Here is a 16,215-nt window from a genome sequence, read left to right as displayed (position 1 = left end):
TATCTCGATGGGTTTTATTTTCTTACTAGAGATCAATCTAGGAATCAGTGAAAAATGAAGGGTTCTTTTAAGAATACTTTGTGCTTAAGCCTAATTATCTAAATTGATTCCCTTTTAATTTGGTGTTTATGATCGTTAGGATGTACACTTCAGTTTTAAAAGGTGTGAAGTTCAAAACTAAAGGGTGGCTTTAGCAAGCCACATGGCATCTGAGGCCATTTTACTGGGTCTGGAAAGGCAGGCTTTTAGCTTTGGGTCTGGGAACCATGCAGGGGTTAAACTGAATCGCTAGACACGTATCCTAGTCATTTTAGCTCGCTAGAGTCCTTCCGCCTGGAATGCCACGCTGCACAGAAGGACACGTGTACACCTCTGACCCCCAGTCGACGCTTACAGTCTGGAATTGGTCCTGCCTCCTGCTTGCCCTCCGCACCTTGGATGCAGTGATGCCCACACCTATCTTGTGGTCCTGGCGCCCTGATAGCTGTAAATCCCTAGGTGGGAAGTGACCGTGTTCCTTTTAAACTCTCTGTGGCGTCTTTGACCTATTGGGTGCTCAGTAGGTTTGGATTGAAGACAATTACGCGTTCAGAGAACTAGGCCAGGAATCCTCTGCTGCTTATCCTACACCCGGCTCCCATGTCTTCCTCTGGAAATGGGAGACTTGAGCCAGGACTCTCAGTGGGGAAGCGGTGGTGCATGTCCATCACCTAAGGGACTGTTGATCCTCAGGTAACTATTGCCACCACAAGAGTGTGTAACAAACCATCCCAAAGCTCAAAGCTTAACATAATAAGCGTTTATTCCGCAGTTTAGGCTGGACGTGGCTGGACAGTTCTGGTCTTGACTGGACTCCTTCCTGTGCCTGGGATTTGACAGGTTTAGCTGGTTTAGGATGGCCTCAGCCCTCACAGCTAGGGCAGCTCAGGTCGACTCCATGTCTCTCATCCTCAGCAGCCTGGCCTGGGCATGTTGTCACAACAGAGGCAGAGGAGCTAGATGAGAGGAGACTGCCCCTGTCACAATTGCTGACATCTCATTGGCCAAAGCGAGTCACAGGGCCAAGTTCAGAATCGAGGGGCGGGCGGGCAGGTACACTCCAGCAATCGATGTGAGGCGTGGCAAAGTTCATTGGATCCCGGGAGGTGTGGGAATTGGAGCAGTTACTGCAATCAGTCTGCTGCCTCCATGGACCCCATGTCTCTCCACCTTGGTTGAGAACCCTGGGCTGCATGATCACTAAGGACCCTCAGGGCTCTGGCTTTTCTCCTGGCCAGAGGGATAAAAGTCCGGAAGAGGTAAGAAAGACAGCTTTGTGTTCGTGGTTCCTGCAGAGGGCGCCAAGCCCAAGCCAGTGGCTCCTCTAGGTGGGCACTTCACTCTGTTCACTGCGTGTAGTTTGCTAACCTACCCTTTCCAACCCAGAGCACCACTCTGGTTACCTATTGCTAAACGACAAACTGCCCCAAAACTTAGTGGCTTGAAACAACCACCATTTGATCTGACGGAATCTTTTGGTTAAGAATTAGGACAGAGCTTGGCTGGGCAATTCTGCTTCTTGTGGCTTCAGCTGAGGTCACTCAGTTGGCAGATGGGCAGGCGTGGCGAGTCCAAGCTGGCCTCCCTCACATATCTGGCACATGGTGGGTGGCTGGAAACAGGCTCGTTTGGGGCCATACGTGGCCTCTGTAGCAAGGCCATCTCAGGGAGGCCATCTTACGCGCTGGCTGCCTCCACCTAGGACAGGTGTCCTGAAAAGCTGCGTGGCCTTTTATGACCTAGCCCAGAAGGCACACGGCATCACCACCGCAGTGTTCTGTTGGTCAGAAGCTCACCTAGATTCAAGAGGAAGGGACACAGACCTCCCCCCGGCTTTAATGACAAGTATAAAAAAGCCACCCACCCGAAGTCCCCAACTGTCTTCCCTCTGTTTTTTGCCTAGTCTTCTGCAGTTGTTCTCAGGTGAGACGTCTCCCCAGAGCAGGCTCTTAGGTCCCTGGTCTAGCAGCATCAGCATCCCCTGGGGCCTTGTTAGAAACCCAGATTTTCAGACCCCACCCCAGACCTGCTGAGTCAAAATGACGAGCCCTCCGGGTCATTCTGATGAACCCTAAAGCTTGAGAACCACTGCTCCAGGACACAACACCCTTGGTGAGCCTCAAGTGATGACCCATGACCACGATGACTGCCTTGAACTTCCCATCTAGGTAGGTGTTGGATGAGGGTGACTTGGGGTGGGGCACCCATGGAGTGTGGTTCTGTGTATGGGTTGGAATATCAAAGACAAAATTCATCGTTGCCTTTGAAGAAGTTACTGGGGGCAGAAGTTCACTGTGACGTGGGCCCCTTTACCTTCCTGTGAAGGGAGTGGGGCAGGGGGAAGAGAGGACAGGGGAAATAGCTGCTTCCTTTCTTTGGTGAGGTTTCTCGGAGACTCGTCTAAAAGTCCGCTGCCTGGGGCTGAAAGGAGCTCAAGTGAGCCACCAGAGAGAAAGCCCCTCTGATACAGGCAGTGTGAGTCCTCTTCCTCTGTTTCTTGGGCGGGCGGGTTGGATGAGGTGGGATGGGGAATCCTTAACTCATCACTCTTGTGTGGTTTGCACCCCTCCCAGAATGGTTAAGAATGAATATGCGGGTGGGGGACCAGCCCACACCCTGGAGCCTCTGTGCCCATGGTGGTACCTGGGCTGCTCTAGTGTAGTAATCTCCTGGGTGCATCGCCAGGGCCCTCGAGCTGTGTGTGAGCCCGTTGCTACCACACAAATGGAAGATCTGCGTTTCGTTGAAAATTTAAATTGGTTCACTCCACTGCAGGGGAGGGCTGGGGCAGACAACCCAAGTAAAGCAGTCACTGGGGTGTAAGCTGGTCCATTGATTATAATGAGGTTTGGAGAGTCTTAAGCAATCTGACCCATATGTGCCCTCCACACCCCTACCTATTAGGGTGATGCCTACCTTGGGGCATGTGTCTGCCCCAAGACGCTCAGAAACTTTGTCCTACTGTCTTCCCAGGCACTGGTTCCTATATCTTAGTTACCAAGATCCCTTCAGAGACCTTACTTTGCTTACAAGTTTGTCACATTTGCCCCATTCCTGCTCCCCAATATCCGGTCCAGCAGCCACCCCTTCCCCACACAGCCTGTACGCTTCTGCCGAATCACCAGGGGGTGGGCTAAGGGTAATCTTAAAACCTCTGCCTCCCTGGGTTCAGGAACCCAGCTGTGATCTGATCAGCAGGCAGCGTTCTGACAACAGGAACTGGTTCAAGAATGGGCATGTGACCCAAAACAGGCCAACAAGGCTCAAGGCAAGATCTGCTGGGGACTCCTGGGGGGTGAAAAAAACTTCTTGAGAGCCACTGGAATAGATGTTCTCTCTTCCTGTGGACGTTACAAGGTCCAGATGTAAGCCTGAAACTGTAGTAGTCAGCTTGTGACCACCCTAAGGACTGAATTAACAGGAGAGATGCAAATAGCTGAGAGGCTAAATCAAGCCGAGAAATGGAGAGGAAGCCTTGATTGAACCTTGCCTGATCGCCACTCCACTCCTGGAACTTATGAGTTATATGAGCCAATAAGTTCTACCCTATGGTTTATATCATATTTAAGTTGGATTTTCTGCTACTTGCCAACAAAAGCATCTGGACTGACACTGCCTCCTTTGGTGACAATATCTGAAGGCCCTGTCATATTCTCAGCCATGCCATGTGACAGCTTGAGAGTAGCCAAAGGAATCCATCACCCCTCCAAGGACATACCCTGTCACAGCTGGAGGGCAGAATCCACACTCACCAGCGGTTAGAGTTGGAAGAAAATTCAGCCTCTGTCTCAAGTCTCTCAGGTGAGGAAACTGAGGCTGTGGGAAGTGATGAACCAAGTATGAACAGGTAAGGGGGCTCCCACCAGCAGATGATCCCAGGAGGTGTTTCTGCAGCTGCCTGGCCTCCTGACAGGTGCCCGTGCTCCTGGCAAAGCTGCTCCCTACGCCGGGGAGTTAACGTTTCAGGGGAGGCACGGGCCCACCTTCCCTGATCTTTCATCTTTTCATTTCAGAATGCTGAAGGGGGAGAATGACTATTACTATATATAGTCTCAACACATGTGACCTTGAATCCTTTCATTTCCTGAGCCTTTCAGAACACTCCCTAGAAATAGCTGGAGGCGGGCCCCCCTCTAATACTGCGGGGTCCAGGGACAAGAGCACAGATGCTGGCTCCCACGCGAAATGTCTGAGTATTTACATTAGGATCAAACTGACAAACTGTTACGCATTAAATAGGTTCTGCTTACACTTTCATGAAGACTGGAATTTTTAGGTTCCTCAAAGTTTTCTGTGGCAGCACCAGGAGAGCGGGCCTCCCTGCCCCTGGCCCATCTCACGCCGGGATGTGCGGCCTGTATCTCCAAGCTCCATCTACCACCCCTGCAAACAGCTTGTCCCTGGCCACCCCTCACGCTTACAGGTGTGTGCGAGCCACAGTCAGGAGGACAGGCGTGGAGAGAGGGCTGTGCGGCCCCGGAAGCAGGCTCAGGACCACTCAGGTGGAGAGTTAGGGTTTCATGGGACCTGCAACATGGGGTGTGCAAGTGTCACTGTGGCCCCGTGGGGAGGGTCATGGCCAGAGGAAGGCCAGAGTAGTGCCCTCCAAGGAGTGGGACCCAGGACTGGGCCACTCCTGGCCAGGTCCAAGGGCAGTACTAGATCTCCATTCTGTCCTATGCAAGATCATAAAGCAAGGCTGGGGGTGAGCAAGACCCGGCTTGGTGACCTTGGACCTCAGTTTCCTCCCTCGTCCCTGAGGGAGCAGGACTACTTCCCATTCTAGAACCCTCTGTCGAGTCTGGAAGCAGACTGGATTTCAGAGCCCTTATCCCATCCAGCAGTTCTGGGACACCAGCCCCAAACCCCCGGGGAAGAGAGAGCCACAGTAGGGAGGAACGCTGCCTTTATTTCTTGATTTCCCATCCGGAGATGCCAGGATGAAGGTGGTGGCTTCACATGGGACAGACGTGGGCCATGGAACGTCAGCCCAGGACTTGCAGTAGAGGCGGAAGGAACCAGACTGACCCACGTGTCCACCCACCCCAGGGCTGATTCGCCCACGACAGGCCACCAGCACAATGCCAAGTGCCCAAGACGCAGGCCTTGTACACAGGCCCAGGAGTGTCCCTCCATCTGGTAGCAAATGGGCAAATCCCACCTGAGGTCTGCCATGGGGAAGACGTCTTTCCCAAACAAAGCTAAGCCTCACTCAGGAAATATGGTGATGAAAGGCAGCTCACAGACACGCAGGGCTAACAATCCTGTAGAAACGGGGGCTCGGGCGCACGCACACGAGGACAAGACTATGCACCACGAAGACAGGGAGGGAGGTCACAGGGCTCACGGGAGTCAGCAGGCAGCCAGGAGCTGGCGCCCAGGACAGATGCCGTCTCTGCCCGGAGCATGTACTCAATCGGGCCCAGACGGGAAACCAGGCGGCAGTTTCCTAAGGACTCAGGAAACACCAGTGGCCGGCCTGCTAGCGAATGTCCTGAAGGAGAAATGGACACGAGAGACATTCACAGGACGGAGGTCCAAGTGCGCAGAGCCAGGAGGTCAGGATGGTGCCGGGGATTGGGAAGCTCCAAGAGCAGCCCCTTCGGGAAACGTTGAAAAGAAGGCCACTGCTCTGCTTTCGTCTACACGGCAAGCACCCCAGCACCCCAGGATTTGGTGGCGGTCTCAGTACTTATTCACAGTTGGGGCTCTGCCTGGGGAAGCCGCATCCACATGAGGCAGCGCTGGGCTGTGGCCAGCTGCGGGGCGGGGGGGGGGGGTCCCTAGTTGGGCCCAGATCTGGGGGCCACCCCCAAAGAACAGGCCCACTTCCCTGCTCTGTGGTTCCCAGGCTCGGGGAGCCCTGGCCAGCTGCCGGGTGAGAATGCCCGCATTTCCAGAGGTCAGAGGAGCCAAGAGGCCTACGCCCCAGATGCCCCCAGCAGACGGGAGCAAACTCCAACAGTCTGTGTGCCTAACAGTGCAAAGCCAAGTCCACGATATTCGGAAGGGAGGGCCCCTCAGGCCGGCGGTCTGGCCGGAGGGTCGCGATGGGCGTGTGGAGGAGGCCCGGTACTCGGGGTTAAGACAGGATGCAGTGGTCCTAGGTTCTTCCAGTCGGACTGCGTTAAAAGCACATCTTAGCAGCAAGAGTTTGTCCTTGTTTCTGTTGCATGAAGGTGGTGGAAACCGGACCAGGATGGGGCGAGGTCAGTCTGCCAAGGGTGGAGAAGCTGCTGCCAGTTCCGTGGGTGCAGCCGCCTCCTCCCAGTGGCCCTCAGGTGAAGTAGCGACAGGGCGTGGAGTCGATGTAGCAGTATGGGGTGCACCGCAGGTCTCCGTACGACCTGAGGGGGCAGACACGGGGCAGTGGGCAGGAGCCCCAAGGACACAGCCACGTTCTCAAAGGCCGCCTCTCGGGACTCTGGTCAAACCTTATCCGAGAGCCGCCCTACTGCTGCCCTCCTAAGGGTGAGGGGCTCCAAGGTGAGGGGCTTGGGGCAGCTGAGTCCAGGCCTCTGGGGCTTCTCCCCTTGAGTCCATCTGAGGGATCTGGGGGAAAGGGGTTGGTAGGTAGCCTGGTTCTGCACGCAGCCCCTCAGAGAGAATTGGCCCTTTCTCCAGCGCTGTCCAGTAGACCACACTGCACTATTTCTGTGGCAGCCACTGGCCATATGTGGCTATTGAACTCTTGAAATAAGGTTAGTGTGACTAAAGAGTCGGATATTTAACTTTATTTAAATAGCTACATGTGGCCGAGGGCTACCATATTGGAGAGCACAGGCTACACATCTGTAAGCCCAAGCGCTAATTCCGAGACTGTGTTGTATTGATACACCACGCCCACATTCGCAAGCATCCCCTGAGGCTTCTCGGGATTAAGAGAGTAACCACAGAGAGCAGGGGGTAAACCCTGGGCTCCACGTGTCCCTGTAGCCCAGGTCCGATGGTCTACACCCAGTGGTCTCCTTCCGCCAACCCTTCGGCTGGGGCCTGGCAGGAGCCTCTCTACTTCAGGGAGGGGCAGTGCACACAGACACACAGATGCAGTGGGGTCCTGGCCCAGCCTACAGTGCTTGGAGTTTGGGGTTTGAGCTCCCCCAGCCTAGTTTGATTTGTTGCTCTGCGTTTGGGGGTGGACATTGAGGAGACCCCCTTGGAGGAGAGAGACAGGCCTTGTGTCTGTCCCCCAGCCCTGCCGAGGGCCTGGGTCCAAGCCTACAGAGGAGTGGGGCGGAGGGAACGGCTGGACAGATGGACTCCTGAGGAACCAGGGATCCACTCTGGGGCCAAGGGAGAAGCAGGATGTGGACTGGGAGAGGAGCGGCCTCCCTACCTTCCCTACAAGCTACGCAACTCTGGTCCTGTGAGGACTGGGGGAACGGAGCCCAGGAGACCCCATTCTGGGCATGGGATTGTGCCTCACAGGGCAGAGGCCCTCAGCGGGCTTGGGAGATGTCCTCGTGGAGGCCAGGACACTCAGGATACTGAGCCACATGAACACCCACTGAGGGGTCTCAGAAACAACTGCAGGGGGTGCTTGAAGGGAAGACTACATTCCTGGGGTTTTCTGAGAGGAGCTTGGAGCCACCAAAGTTAGATACTAAGGCTGGTGGGATCTCATGTGTACCCACAGGCCTGCCCGGTGGTTCCAGAGAATTCAGGTTACAGATGCTTAGATTCTCTGAAATGCCCAGATACCTCCCCCCTCCACTGGCCCCCCTCCGGGGCAGGCCCACTCCCAGGAGACCAGTGTGGTCACGGGAGCAACGGGGGATGAAGCTGCTCATCCAGGGGCCACAGTGAACTGCAGCCCGGGGCCCAGGCGGAGCTGGGGGCGGGCGACTGCTCTGAGTGGTGTGTGGGTTTCTGTGTTTAGCACTGTCCCCCCACGAGAGCAGGGACCATGCATGAGTTCTGTGTCACCATACCTCAGAGTCCAGAAAGCCCCAGGAACACAGGAGGCATTCAGGAATATTTGTGAAGGAAAGAGGAATAGGCAGGAGAGAGGGAGGCCGGGGTGTGGTCGCAGCCCGCGAGGTGGTCCCTACCCGGGGAGATAGGTCTCGCAGGTCAGGTGGCCGAAGTCAGAGCCGTCACAGTCCTCCACGCCCCTGTGCCGGTGACCATCTCCACAGTAGGCCCGGCGACAGCCTGAGGGGACACAGGAGGTGAAGCCCTGAGAGGGGGGTGGGGGACAGCCTGACGGGACCATGTGGCCTGAAGGAGCCCCCCCCCACCCCACAGAGCCTGAACCCTCCTGCAGGGATGTCCACAAAGCTTCAGATCCCAATGCCACGGGAGGACAGTTTCCGTCGCAGGACCACCGTGGGTTCCCGCGAGGTAAGGGTAGGGAGACGGGGAGCACCGGGCACGTCACAGCCTTGGTGGCACTTGTCTGTCTGCAGGGAGCTTCCTGCGTCCCTCGGGAGCCAGACCGTCTTCCACGGGGTCTCTGCTCTCACACCAGGGGAGGGGCCAGGAGTATGAACCCACCCTCATTTTTACAGGGCTTTGAGACCCTATTAGTTCCTTCCTGCTGTGTCACCTCCACGAGGGGCAGGGGGACTCCAGGCAGAGCCAGCATCCTAGGAATCACCGCCCAGGCCCTGTCACGGGAAGTGCAGCTACGTGGAGAGAACCAGACGCTTCATCCCGCGCCTGCCCCTGCGCGCTCTCATCCTCCTCTGAGCTCCTTGCTGGCGAGGAACCCGCCTTTGCACCTACACGTCCCCAACCCCGGCTTCTCACAGCAGGACTTTAAAAATAATGCAGTGAAGGGATGTCGAGCCCTCACGGCACCCAGACAATCGATGCGCACGTCAGCTCGCAGAATCTCACAGAATCTAAAGGCTTGAGCGTTCGGTGCAGTCGTACCCATTTTTCAGTTGGGGAAAGTGAGGCCCTCCATCACCCCACTCACCGTGTGGCCTCCTCTCTGAGCCTGAGGGTGACTCAGTGGCTTCCAGAGCCTGCGTCCGAACTCTATCTGAATCTAAAGCTCATGCTTTCCACCTCACCTCCTGCTTTTGTCACTTGATTTTTTTAAAAAAAAGAAGAAAGAAAAGCGACGCTTCAGCCCTATGCTGCCTGCCTGTCCCGGTAGCATCCATAAGCCTGAAGGTAGCCCAGCCGCCCGTTCCCCTAAACAGAGCTCTGCTATGAGGACTCTGTCTGCTAAAAGTGAGTCCTGATTCAGATTCTTGCCTTCTCCCGTCTGCCTCTCAGTCCTGCATCACCTTTATCTTTTGATAAGAATTTGGATTAGAACGTGGGTTTCGCCAAGAAGTAGGATTCAAAAGAAAGGGAGGGCCCGGTGGCTTCTCTGGGGCCAAGATCCTTGACAGCAACCCCATCGCCATGCTTGGACGGTGGGAGGGCTCATGTTTGGCCTGAGTGGGGAGGGTCGTCCCCCCAGCAGCCCAGCTCTGGCTCTAGAACTGTCCCAAACCAGCACAGCTGGTGTCCGGGGCTTGGCCTGACCCCACGCGGCGGCGGTTCAAGCTGGGGCCACTCACGGATGCAGTCGTCACCCACATCGCCGTTCCCGTCATCACACTCCTCCCCCGGCTGCAGGACCCCATCCCCGCAGGAGCCGCGGTGGTCTACGGGGTAGTCCACAGGGTAGAAAGGCGTCAGCTGGCCAGAGAAACACAGCACGGTTACTGGTACAGTGGGACAGGTAGCCGGGCACCGGGGACAGAGGCTCTGGGCGGGGGCAGGGCAGTGGGGGAAGGGCACTCCTCCCCTGTAGCCAGAGCTCTGTGGTTGGCAGGAAGGCTGTGCGGGGCTGGGAGCCTGTCTGGAGCCTTGGCCCAGAGCAGAGCTCCATGTGGGGAGCCGGGGCATGGAGAGCTCTCGGAGGCGGGCTGAGGGAGGGCGCTCAGACTTTCATGGAAAGCTCTGCGCCAGGCCTCTCCTTCCTTTGGAGATGCGTCCCTCTGCTGATGGGGTGTGTGCTGAGTGCCCAGTACCTGGATGGGGAGCCAGCCAAGGCTGTCCTTGAAGTACAGAGACCTCTGGTCTCTGCGGAAGGCAATGGCATTTTGGGTGTTCAATCTCTCAAGCTCTTCCTGGTTGTTGACCACAAATATCTGCCAGAGGAAACATTGGTGAGGATTCCAGGAAACACTTCTACGGAGGGCGGGGGAAGAGCCAGAGGAGGAAACAGTCCCTGACCTTGGGCTGGTGATCAGTGAGAAGGGGGGTTTGCTATTACACTCCTGCATCCCTCCTGAAGTGGGGACCAATGTCTTGATTCCCACATCGTCCCAATCCAGTTCCTAATGTCTGAGTTTGAAATAAAAATATCTACCGTGGTTTAAAATTTATAACATTTAAAATGTTACAAAGACTTGGGGACTTCCCTGGTGGTCCAGTGGTTAAGAATCCGCCTTCCAATGCAGGGGACGCAGGTTCGATCCCTGTTTGGGGAACTAGGATCCCACATGCCGTGGGGCAACTAAGCCTGCGCACCGCAACGAAGATCCCGTGTGCCGCAACGAAGATCCCACGTGCCGCAACTAAGACTTGACATGGCCAAATAAATAAATAAATGTTTTTTAAAAAATGTTACAGGGGCTTCCCTGGTGACGCAGTGGTTGGGAATCTGCCTGCCAATGCAGGGGACACGGGTTCGAGCCCTGGTCTGGGAGGATCCCACATGCCGCGGAGCAACTGGGCCCGTGAGCCACAACTGCTGAGCCTGTGCGTCTGGAGCCTGTGCTCCGCAACAGGAGAGGCCACGATAGTGAGAGGCCCATGCACCGCGATGAAGAGTGGCCCCCGCTCGCCGCAACTGGAGAAAGCCCTCGCACAGAAACGAAGACCCAACACAGCCAAAAATAAATAAATAAAATTAATTAATTAAAAAAAAAATGTTACAAAGACATAAATAAAAAGGTGATGTCATCTAATCAAGTAATTCAACATCTGGAAATGATTCTTAACAAAAATCCTATACTCAAAGTATTCATTACAGTGTTATTTATATCAGGGAAAAGCTTGGGAGCACCTGATACATATCTGACAACTGGGCTCTGGTTAAATAAAGCACAGCACAGCCACATGATGGACAGAGTATTACGTACACATTCAAATTATGAATTGATGTCCAGGTTTAATTTAAAATAATCTAAGGTAGGTAGGCTGTCGTGAGTAAACGTAAAAAGGAAACAAGATTAGCCAGGAGTTGATAATTGTTGAACTTGGGTAAAGAGTACAAAGAGGTTCCTTACACTATTTGTTCTGCTTTTGTATTTATTTGAATTTTCTATAATTTTTTTTTTTTCTTAAAAAAGACAAAGAAGGGAATTCCCTGGCAGTCCGGTGGTTAGGACTCCGCGCTCTCACTGCCAAGGCCTGGGTTCAATCCCTGGTCAGGGAACTAAGATCCTGCAAGACGTACGGCACAGCCCAAAAAAAAAAAGACAAAGAAAATACTCCAAAATAGACCCGCAACCTTGGTTTTCTTCTTTTGATTTTCCCTTATTTTCCAATTTCCTATAACAAGCTTGTGCCCAGTATAACGGAGGAAATAAGTTTTACTAAAAGGCTTTTACAAAGCCCGGGGAGCATCAGTCATGTGAAGAGTCCTGAGGGATGACCACCCCAGATTCCACCCAGAAGAGCCTTACCACAGGAACTCGTGGGGAACTGGGCCCGTATGCAGACTCCCCGTAGGAAGGGTTATTCACATTCATGGGAGGGCCACAAAGACATCTTCCTGGAGGCCCGGGAAATCCTCTTTCCCCTTTGGGTCCCATTACAAGGTGTCCTAGGAAGCAACAGACTGCTGTTACTAGCAAAGGAAGAGGAAACCAAATAGCCCAGGGAGGTGTCAGCAACCTTCACGACAGAAAGAAGTTTGGACTCCACAGTGTTTCAGGGAGGCCTGGAGGAGAGGTCCAGAGAGACATTTCTGGTCCAAGGTGTGGGTCCCTTAACCACACTGGGTGTGGCAGCACCTTTCCCAACCCTCTTCCTCCCTTCCCTCTCTCTATACTTTAGAGACCAGACAGATGGGCATTCTACTTCCCAGACCCCCTTGCTCCTGGAGGTGACCATGTGCCACAGTGTCAGCCAATGTAAGATCCGTGGTGGGAGAAGGGTGAGTGTCTGGGGAAGTCTATCCTGATAAGGGAGAAGCATAGCTGGAGGGAGACACAGCTTCCTCCTTCTTCCTGTCTGGAAGACAGACAAGATGTCGGGTGCTGCAGCAGCTGTGCTGCAACAATGAAGTAAAAAGTGTGAGAAGAGAAGCCAGATGGCAGGGAAGACCAGGGCCTCATGGGGCCTGGGGCCCTGAGAGCGAGACCTAGAGGCTGAACCAAAGCCAGCCTCTGTCCACCTCTGGACTTCTTTGTTGTAGGAGGGAAACAATCCCTATTTATGTTTAGACCATTATCAATGGGGACTTCTTCCTGATGAGCGCATTGCTAGTTGATAACTTTCATTATTTTTTTACTCATTTTATTTTGTTCTTATATATAGGAATTTAACAAAGGGATTTCTGAATGTGGGTTTCTTTGATTTCTTCTGGAAGAAATGGAACTTTTGAAAATGCTCAGCCTATTTGTTCTTACCTGATGCTGAAAAAAGTGTCCGGAAAAGATATGATCAGGAAATTCACTCCCTGAAAGGTGGGAGGCCTACTAGGGTAGTAGTTCTCACCTTGACCTGTAAAGGCCCTGATGCCCAGGCCACACTCCAGACCAATTCCATCAGGACCGCTGAGAATGGAACACAGGCATCTGTGCTTTTCAAAGCTCTCACGAGTGAGCACCGAGGTTGAGAGCCGTTGGTCTCGGGAAATGGTCTTTGCACAAAACCCCCCACCAGACTATCCTCCTCTTCACCCACCATCCCTCCCTTCCCAGGCGTCTCCTGGCTCACTCCTGATCGGGGTTCATACATCACTTCCTCAGGGAAGCCTTTCTGAAGCCTCACACTCCATCCTGTTCACACTGAGTACAGTTTCTTAGTTCCCCCGGCCTTTTCTTCCTGGCACTTATCTCTGTGATTCTATTCACTGTGAGATTATCCAGGCCAGCTGGATCTCCCCCAGGAGAATGTCAGCTCCACAAAGGCAGGTGGATGCCTGTTTTCACTCACCAGGGAGTGGCACAAAGTAGGGGCACAGTACATGTTTGATAACTGAATGAATGAATGCAGACTAACTGGAAAGGGAAGGTCTTCAGAAAAGACTAGAGGTCCCACTCCGGCTGGCAGAAAAGTGCGAGAGCCAGAGCCACCAACAGGGAGAGAAGAAAGAGAGGGAAAGATGGGCACCGAAAACAGAAATAAGTAAGTACCCCTCCTGCTGGGAAAATAAGGGGGAGCTTGGAGGTCAGCCAGTCATCGGTTTCAGGTTGTATTACTGTATCGAGGGCAGTCAGCAACTGGGGACGTGGTTTGCAGATCCCACAAGGGTGGGGAAAAAATGACCCCGGGGAGAGAGGTCTGGTCAGAACCCCGAGGAAGCAGCTGCAGCTGGAGGAGGAGGCCCCAGCGGGAATGCCCACACCCTGAGCCTTCCTGAGCCGGTGGACAGACATGTCCAAGGTGGGAATGCTGCCAGCCTGCCGGGAAGGGAGGCTTGCCAGCATCTTAACCAAGTTATGGTCGCTCGTTCTAACAAGAAATACAAATACAATCTGGGAGGGACGCCAGTCTCATGCTTGGAGGGACAGAGACCCCACCGGCTCAGGAATGTTCTGGGGAGTTAACCAAGGACGGGAGAGCATGGGAGCCGCCTTCCAGCAGGCTCTGTGACCGCCAACTTCTCCTCCAGAACCACAGCCTCAGAGAGACTCAGGAGTTTGTCCCATTATCCAGCTAATTAGTGGTGAGGCTGAGATTTGAGTTCATGTTTGACTTAACACTATGCCATTCAAAAGACACGCGTCCAGGAATACTGATGCTCGCAGGAAGCTGGCAATTCCCAGGTACCACAATGATTCACTTATGCCCTGTCTGGGGTCAGGAAGGACTCAGCCAAATTTGTAATTTGGTTATTGCAAATTACATCCTAAAGGCATTTTGCCGTGGTTCCCTCCCCCGTCCCCAGCCCCTCCTCCTTGGTTAACTTGGGTAATGAGAAGCTCCTGCCCCCTCCACCTCCCCGGAACCGTCCCGCCCCCCAGCACCAGGCACCAGAAGCCGAGGTGGCCCCCAGATAGGATGGCAGGATGTGGCAGGGAACCTGCTTCCTGCCCCCCTTCCCCCCCGCCACCATTTCCCCGCCGCTTCCTCCCAGCTGTCCAAGGGCATCCGTTACCCCTGCCTGCTTCCTGCCAGGCTGCACTGAAGGGCACAGCAACCCTAACTGCCCCAACTCAGCCCCTCGGAGCTTGTCCAGCAGGCAGCCTCTCCCCCATCCCCGGCAGCCGGAGGACCCAGCTCTACATCTTTGCTAAGGGAGCTTCCCATCGCCACTGGCCGCCGCAGTGGGAGCAGGTCCGAGGGGTAACCTGGGAGAAGGCAGAGGAACCATGGAGTCGTCTCCATGTCACCCCCATCCCACTCTGCCCCTGCAGAAGCTGCACGGCTACGTGGGAGGGTCTCGGGACCAGGAGTCACAGACCAATTCTGGACCAGGAGTGGCCACCAGTCGGCTCTGTGACCTTGGGGAATCTCTGTGATCTCTGAGGGTCAAAGTTCCCATCTATAAAGAGAGGGATGGACCAGACCAGGCAGTTTAACCTGGGGCCCACAGAGCCTGAGGATATCCCAAGATGGATCGGGGGCAGGGGGTCTGGAGCTCTGGGATGCAGTGAGCAGAATCTTGGCTGTAGGTAGACACATTTTTTTTCCCGAGAGTGGAACTTTATCAGGCTCTCAAAGGTCGTCTCAGAAATCGCTTTGGAGGCCTGTTCCAACTCCTGAAGATGATCCAACCGGTCCCGGGCACAGGAAGGTCTCTTGTAAACTCCTCCCTCTCCTTCTCTACCCATCCCCCCAAAAACATTTCTAAAGAGCAGGATTCCTGCCCCATTTTCTTCAGCAGCCTCACTCTGGGAGGTTCCCCAGAAGGGAAATGACCCAAAGGAAGGCACAGGGAGGGGACATCAGTCAAGGAGCTGGCCCACATCCTGCTTGGCTGCCATGCAATAATCCAGGTGGGACAGCCCGAGAGTCAAAGTAGGCCAGGCGTGTGAGCACCTGCAGGGGTCAGCCCCGCGCACCCCACCTGCCCGGTGCCATGAGGATGCAAAGCTGACTTGGCCAAGACCCTGCCTCAAGGACCTGCCATCTAGAAGGAAGAGGAAACACATCTGCAGAAAACAGTTAACAGTGGAGGGGCCGTAGCAGATGCAACGTGGGACTGGGGCCCAAGGGAAGGAGGGTCATCCCGTTAGGGACCAAGAAGGCCTTATTGAAGGAAGGAGAGGAGTTGGTGGGGTGGACCAGAGCAGCGGTCCCCAACGTTTTTGGCGCCAGGGACCGGTTTCCTGGAAGACAATTTTTCCACGGATCGGGGGCGAGGGGGTGGTGGGGATGGTCCAGGCGGTAATGCGAGCGATGGGGAGCGGCAGATGAAACTTCACTCGCTCGCCACTCACCTCCTGCTGTGCGGCCTGGCTCCTAACAGGCCTGGGGGTTGGGGACCCCTGGACCAGGGGATGACGGGAACACTATTTCAGGCCACGTGGACCCAGAGGGACTGTAGGAATATGCTCCAGCTCAGCAGACAGCAGAGTCCACTGGAGGGCAGAGGGCACTGAGGCTGGGATCTGGCAGAGGATGGGGTGGTAGAGAGGAAAGGGGGTGGGCATACCAGGCTGAAAGACAAGGTGCTAGAGGACCAAGGAGAGAAAACAGGATTACTTTGGCCCTGCTACAGGGATGGGGTTGGCAAGACAAAACAGCGGGCATCTGAGGGAGCTGCTGAGGGTCTCCAGGCCCTGCCCTTCTCACCCCACCCCAGGCCCTAGGAGGGAACCGGGATTCAAGTCAGATACACGCAGTGAGATCAGTGAGGTCTTAGTTTGCTGAGGACGCCCCCCAACCGCACGCCTCCTGGTTATTCCTCAGTTTTGTGAGCTCCTAAATACCCCAGGGGTCCAGAGCATCCCTTCCAAAGGCAACACCCGGGCTTCAGGCCGCGCTCCCAGTCTCTGGGGTTGGCAGCTCAGGGTCATGGGCTCAAGTGGAACGTTATGCGTCCGAACCAAG

At 54.8% G+C, this 16,215-nt stretch overlaps 1 protein-coding gene across 1 annotated transcript in view; it reads right to left on the bottom strand.

Annotated features, from left to right (window-relative positions):
* Positions 1-4,950: 4,950 nt before the first annotated feature.
* Positions 4,951-16,215, bottom strand: part of COLQ (collagen like tail subunit of asymmetric acetylcholinesterase) — a 73,887-nt gene continuing 62,622 nt past the window's right edge. Inside the window, exons 13-17 of the mRNA XM_036849542.1 lie at positions 11,676-11,815; positions 10,014-10,133; positions 9,558-9,678; positions 8,091-8,193; positions 4,951-6,386 (exon numbers count right to left, since the gene is read on the bottom strand). Coding sequence (XP_036705437.1) covers positions 6,317-6,386; positions 8,091-8,193; positions 9,558-9,678; positions 10,014-10,133; positions 11,676-11,815 — 554 coding nt within the window. The 3' untranslated portion in view covers positions 4,951-6,316. The remainder of the gene's footprint in view (positions 6,387-8,090; positions 8,194-9,557; positions 9,679-10,013; positions 10,134-11,675; positions 11,816-16,215) is intronic.

Source organism: Balaenoptera musculus, chromosome 4, assembly GCF_009873245.2.
Source record: "Balaenoptera musculus isolate JJ_BM4_2016_0621 chromosome 4, mBalMus1.pri.v3, whole genome shotgun sequence".
NCBI classification, from domain to species: Eukaryota; Metazoa; Chordata; class Mammalia; order Artiodactyla; family Balaenopteridae; genus Balaenoptera; species Balaenoptera musculus.
The sequence above is the reverse complement of the archived record's forward strand: the minus strand, read 5'-3'. Positions and strand labels throughout refer to the sequence as shown.